Source organism: Arachis ipaensis, chromosome B08 (assembly GCF_000816755.2).
Source record: "Arachis ipaensis cultivar K30076 chromosome B08, Araip1.1, whole genome shotgun sequence".
Lineage (NCBI taxonomy): Eukaryota > Viridiplantae > Streptophyta > Magnoliopsida > Fabales > Fabaceae > Arachis > Arachis ipaensis.
The window spans coordinates 24,452,620-24,458,806 of record NC_029792.2 but is presented as its reverse complement, the minus strand read 5'-3'; the positions used below and the strand labels follow the sequence as shown (position 1 = coordinate 24,458,806).

At 34.5% G+C, this 6,187-nt stretch overlaps 2 protein-coding genes across 2 annotated transcripts; one reads left to right on the top strand and one right to left on the bottom strand.

The window, feature by feature from the left end:
- On the top strand, window positions 560-2,978 carry LOC107613935 (probable protein phosphatase 2C 39). The gene is made up of 5 exons (XM_016316135.2): window positions 560-730; window positions 1,462-1,710; window positions 1,898-2,174; window positions 2,335-2,489; window positions 2,586-2,978. Exons 1-5 carry the CDS (start codon window positions 698-700, stop codon window positions 2,721-2,723), a joined length of 852 nt encoding a protein of 283 aa, XP_016171621.1. The 5' UTR covers window positions 560-697; the 3' UTR covers window positions 2,724-2,978.
- LOC107611993 (squamosa promoter-binding protein 1) lies at window positions 2,832-4,829 on the bottom strand. Its single transcript, XM_016313846.2, has 2 exons — window positions 4,250-4,829; window positions 2,832-3,991 (listed from the first exon to the last, which is right to left on the bottom strand). The coding sequence occupies exons 1-2, from the start codon at window positions 4,585-4,587 to the stop codon at window positions 3,760-3,762; spliced, it is 570 nt and encodes a 189-aa protein (XP_016169332.1). The 5' UTR covers window positions 4,588-4,829; the 3' UTR covers window positions 2,832-3,759.

Genomic DNA, 6,187 nt, shown 5'->3' with positions numbered 1-6,187 from the left:
TACTACAAAATTTTACAAAATAATGATTAAATTCAAAATTTTACTATTTTTAATATTAAAATATAAAAAATAATGAGAAAAATTATATATTCTTTAAAATAGAACAATTACTCCTTGATAATATTATACAATTTATCAAATAAAATATTTACATTATACTTAAAAAATCCAATTTTGTCAAAAAATATACGTTGTTTTAACTATTTATTATAAAACTTCGAACATGATTCCATCTTCAGGAAAGGTGGACCTTTTTTAAAATAAAAATTTGAATAAAAATCATTAAAAAATAAAAATAAATAAGATTAATATAAACATGTATTAACTTTTATAAAAATAAAAGTGATATATGAAAAAATAAAAATTTCTTATCTTTAATTTATTTAATTAATTTTATTTAAGTTGATTGGACATAATAAATTTGATTAATATTGAAGAAATCTAACTTTAATGATATATAATCAGTAGATAGATTTTATTTTACCCCCCCCAAAAACAAAAGAAGCAAAAGAAGGGAAAGAAAGTAAGAAGAGTTAAATAGCAGTTTTATTAGTTAGCAAAACAAACTAAAGTTAGTCACAGTGGTCTTGTCTCTTAAAAACGTGAAGGGAATCTCTAAACACCACTTACTTGTTTTTTGTTTCTTCTTCTACTCTCATCACCACGCACAACACACAACCTTCCTCTCCACTCAGCTATGGCTGCAAGAGAAATCCTCCATAAGATGAAGGTATTCTTCATTCTCACTTGTTTTTATTGGACTTATTGCTTTAATGATTGCATCAGAAAAACAAAAAGGAAACTTTTTTTTCTCTTGCTTTTCTTTTATGGTGAAATTATGCATATAGATCTTTAATTTTTTATGTTAATACTCATCAGCTAGTTCAATTGGATTGCTTCTATTGCTCAATTACTATGAACTCCATTGATTATTCATTTTTTATTTGTGGTTGTCATTGTCCTAACTCATGAATGCACTTATCTCTACAATCATTGACTTTGACTTCTGACAGTGTCATAAATTATTTTTCTGAATTGGGGAAAAGTTCAATCTTTCAACTTGCTTTGATCTGTATACGAAGAAAAAGATAAATTACTAGAATTCATGATTGTAATCTGTAATTGTATCTTTGTTTCTGGTAATCATGAATGTGAATTGTGAAAATACCAGCTTGCTCTTCCTCTTGGCAATTGGCACTGTTTTCTACAGTTTACTTCTCACTTTCTTTACCCTTTTTGTAATCATCTTTTTATCAAAGAACAAAGCATGCTTTACCATCCAGATCCACCTGTTCCTTTACATGGACCTGTGGTTTTTCAAGTAGTTTGCAAAAGCTATTATAAAAGATATTGGATTGCTTTCTTCAATGCACACTATCTGTTTGCTTATTTGTCTTGCCCTTATGAATGTTGCAATTGTGGAATTGCTCCATTCTGACATGAGCATAATATTGCATGCAGGAAAAAGTTGGGCTGCGTTCATCGGAACCTGACTCAGGGAAAGGAAAGAGCAAGATTTCAAGGCGTGTAACTCATGGATTTCACTTAGTAAAGGGAAGATCATACCATGCCATGGAGGATTTTGTTGTTGCTGAATTTAAGCAAGTTGATAGCAATGAACTAGGCTTGTTTGCGATATTCGATGGCCATGCCGGTCACAATGTGCCTAATTACTTGCGGTCTCACTTGTTTGAAAACATCTTAAAAGAGGTAAGGTCGAATCCTTGCCTTTTATGGTTAGTACTAAATCTATGGGTTGGTTTTTGTTTAAGTCAGATTCCCACATCCTCAAGGCCAAATTGGAAAGTAGCATCATAGTGCCAATTCAATTTGAATGAATATGATTGCAATGTGTTACGGAAGTGTAATCATTCCTTTTTGTCTTCATCACATGTAGCCTGACTTCTGGAAAGATCCTGAAAATGCTGTCAGGAGAGCCTATAGTATAACCGATTCTAGCATTTTGGAGAAATCAGGTGAACTGGGTAGAGGGGGTTCAACTGCTGTTACTGCAATATTGATGAATTGTCAGAAGTTAGTCATAGCTAATATTGGTGATTCTCGGGCCGTCTTATGCAAGAAAGGCCTTGCCAAACAACTATCGGAGGATCATGAGCCACACATAGAAAGTGAAGATATAAAAAATAGAGGTGGTTTTGTGTCAAAATTTCCAGGTATGGCATTTTATTAATCTATGATCTTATTAGTGTTGAACTAGGTTGTCCAGTCATGGTTTGTAAGCTCAGGGAGCTTATATTTGTTTCCCTGATCTAATTTTGTTGACCACTCAAATTCATTCCGGTGCTAAGAATGAATCCTTTGTCATCAATTCAGGCGACGTTCCAAGGGTTGATGGCCGGTTGGCAGTATCAAGGGCATTTGGTGACAAAAGTCTGAAGAAACACTTGAGTTCAGAACCACATGTGACAGTGGAGCTTGTACAAGATGATGTAGAATTCCTCATATTAGCAAGTGATGGATTATGGAAGGTTAATTTTGATAAATGAATATCATTCCATGCACATTATGGATCTTCTCATACATGTACACATAGTGTTCAAATATGTTCGTTCATTTCATTCCAGGTAATGACAAATCAAGAAGCAGTTAATACCATCAAAGACATAAAGGATGCTCGGTCTTCGGCGAAACGCCTTACTGAAGAAGCACTTAACAGGAAAAGCACAGATGATATATCCTGCATTGTTGTGAAATTTCAGTGAACAAAAAAGATAATATATGATGTTTCAGAAACTTTCAAGTGTAACATATTTCAATATATGGACAGAGCTTCATCATGTGGTTTCATTGTAAGAAACCACATTTCAGGGTGTGATCTTTTAACTTCCTTGATAAAAACCAACTGTGAGAACCCATTATTTTAAGTAACAATGTGGGACAGATTTAGTTCCTGATTGTGTAAGACCAAACTGCAGCCTAATCTGTTTATATGCAAATAAGTTTGGTTAGTGTCATAATTTTTAAAGATTTGAGAGATATAATTTTGTTTGGAAAAAGAGACAGATACATAATTAAGTAAAATGTTTTTGTCCCAAGACAATTTGACTAACTTTGTGTCTACCCAAAAGTTGGAAACTGTAAGAAAAGAAACAAAGACATAATTCTTTAATCTTGCCTTTCTCTTCATTGTCTCTGTCTCTCTATTTTTTGTTCTAAAACACTTACTAAGCATAGACTTAGAATTTCTTTATAATAACCGCTTTTAAAAATGAAGCTGGGAATGACCCTTCATCAAAGGAATAGAGGTTACAAATATTTTGTGTAGACATTTGATGCCATATTGGGAAAAAATGCATCTTCAAAATGAAACCAAATCAATAAAATAATGTGTTTCCAGTCTCAAACAGAATCAGTATCTAGCACACATTTTATTAGTATAGCATAAACTGAGGTGTGAGAATTTACCCACAAGAAGCAACAGAGATTTTATTCTAATCATGTGGAGTGAAAGTACACCATTCAAAGACTTATATAACAGGATAATTATTATATACTAAGGCACACAAAAACACAATAAAGTAACTGAGTAGGTAAAACAAAGCATAAAGCTGCATGAAAACAAACTAGTTTACATCTCAAATGACACACCCCTTTAGATATTGATAGTTTTCTCTTGATTACATTCTTATTATTCTAACATAGAAAAAAGGGGATTTTTCTTTTTCTTATTATATGCCTTGGAATGCAAGGAACCATAGGGTGACAGAAGAGAGGGAGCCTGCTGAGCACAGATTCACTTCATCTGATATGGAAGGACTTGTAGCCAGAGCTCCCTGAAATGTTCATCTGAGTTCTTCCCCGATCGTCGGTGTTTCTGCAGTGGCTTTCCTTAGGGGGTTGCCCTTTGCCGCCTCGGCCGCTTCCCTCGTTGCAAGGCTCTATGTTGCTCTTCCGGCGTCTCTCGTTGTGTCCGGCCAAGCGCCTGCGGCAGCTTCTTTTGGCTTCATCAAATTCTGCCAGGTCATGGAACCTACACAGACTCATCAGAGATATTTCTACAAGGTAAGACACATGGAACTAGTACTTTGAACTATACCCAACAATAATGATCTTTGTGAAGATTCAATTTCTTAATGTATTAACAAAATCATTTAAGATGCATGTTAATAGTTTCAAGATTTACCTCAGAATTAGTACTATGCTTAGTTTCTAAGTAAACCGCTTAAGGAAAAAAGGAGAAAAACAAAACAATATTCACACCAAGAGAAAAATGCTGTGAATTGAACACCTGCTACATTGCTGGCAAAACCTCTGCCTCATCCCTGCAACCACCACCACAGGTGCCTTGGAATGAAACTCACACACCTTATGGCGGCGGTGGTATCTTTTTGCCTCGGTCAAGTCGGCGCCACACCTCTCAGCCTGGCAGGAAGGTGGAGAAACTCCTCCTGCCCCATTTGATCCTCTTCTCCCACTTCCAACAGCACTTTTCTTCTTCTCTTCTTCTGCAAGGACACCATCACCAACACCACTCTCATCTTCCTCTTCTAACTCCTCTTCTACCTCATCAACTGTGCTATCCTTCCTCATCTTCTCAACTGTTGTTCTCCTCATCCTGGCCTCCATTGTGACAATGACAACAATGAAGAGGAAGAAGAAAATAGCCTTTTTGAACCTCCTCTTTGGGAAGAAATGGGAGTGGAAGAAGAGGAGTGTAGGGGGGTTTATAGGGGGCAAAAAGGTAGACAAGGAAGGTGGAAGCAGTGTGGACCACAACCACCTTTTAAGTTAATTATGTTCTTAATTCTTGTTCTTACTTACAACAAAATTTAGTTACATAAGTACTTATAAATCGCCCATCAGGAACAGCCCGAATATATATTTCGAGTGTTTACCACATGTGCCAACTCTCGTAAGCAATTATCTTGTATTAGTAGTAGAATGGGGGGAACCAATGCAATGCATAGAGAAGGTTTTTGTGTGTAATGAAAAGCTAATAAGAGAAAATTTAAATCTAAATTGTTGGAGTAAGTGGGAAGTGGGGGATGGATTTTGCATGAATGGTTTAGTTTGAAAGAGACAGTTCTCTCAGATGACTCTAGAGCGCGTTCATGGTAAATGCTCAACTATTGGTCCTCAAGGAACTACAAAATGGAAAGAGGAGGATTCTTTCTCTCTTCCTTTTGTTTGTTCTTGTTTGTTGATGTGATTTCTGATACGGAGTTGAACAAGGGACCCCATATCACATGCATAGTGCATAGGACAATCCATGCTTTCAACTACACTATATATATAATTACATCATAAAAATAATAACGGGTATAGTTACACAGAATGCAATACATTCAATACGCTATATGTAAAATATTTTATATAAAAAATATATCTATGACATTTAAGTACGCAGATGAATTGTTACGCGATATACTATTTAATTGGTTATAACTATGATAACAAGTTATGTGGTTTGCTGCAAATATTTCAGCTACATGATGCATTGGAGTAAGTAACAGAATTAAACATTGGATTTAGCTAAGTTTGGTGTCCTTCTGTTTTAGTTAGTTTTAGTCACTTCAATTCAATCAATGAAATAATGCATAACAGCATAAGAGGATAGGTATTGAGCTTTTTATGATAATGAGTCACTAGATTTTTAAATGTAAAGCCTGTAAAGCATTCATAGGATTGGGAGAGGGTAGGGTAGAGAGGGTAGAGAGGGTTGAGAGAGACATGTCATGTTTTCCATGGAAGCCTTAAAGGACTAGCTAGAACGAACAAAAGGAAATTTATTCCTTTAATTGTGCAGTGCCAAACTGTTCCCTTGTTCTTTCCTTAGTCTTCAAAACTTTCTTGCGTTCTAATATATAAATTATGTATCAATAATTTACTCCAAGATCATGATCACACAAACCAAGTAAATGTAAATCCTTTATTTGACAGAATTATTTTTTTTACTAATGTAAAAATACTTCAAACACAATTGGATATGGTATATAGAAGGTTCAGAACTGCCAATAGAGAACTTAGGAAGGTGTAATCATATTAGATTTGATCAAAATAGATCGGTTTGGATCAGATCGAGTTAGAGTTTTTTTTCATGAACCGTATCAAAACTGAACCGTTTAAATACAAGTTAGATCGGTCCGAATAATTACTTAATTAGATACCTGATCAAAATTAAATTTGTAAAAAAATTAAGAAAAAAATTTAAATTGATAAAAATTAT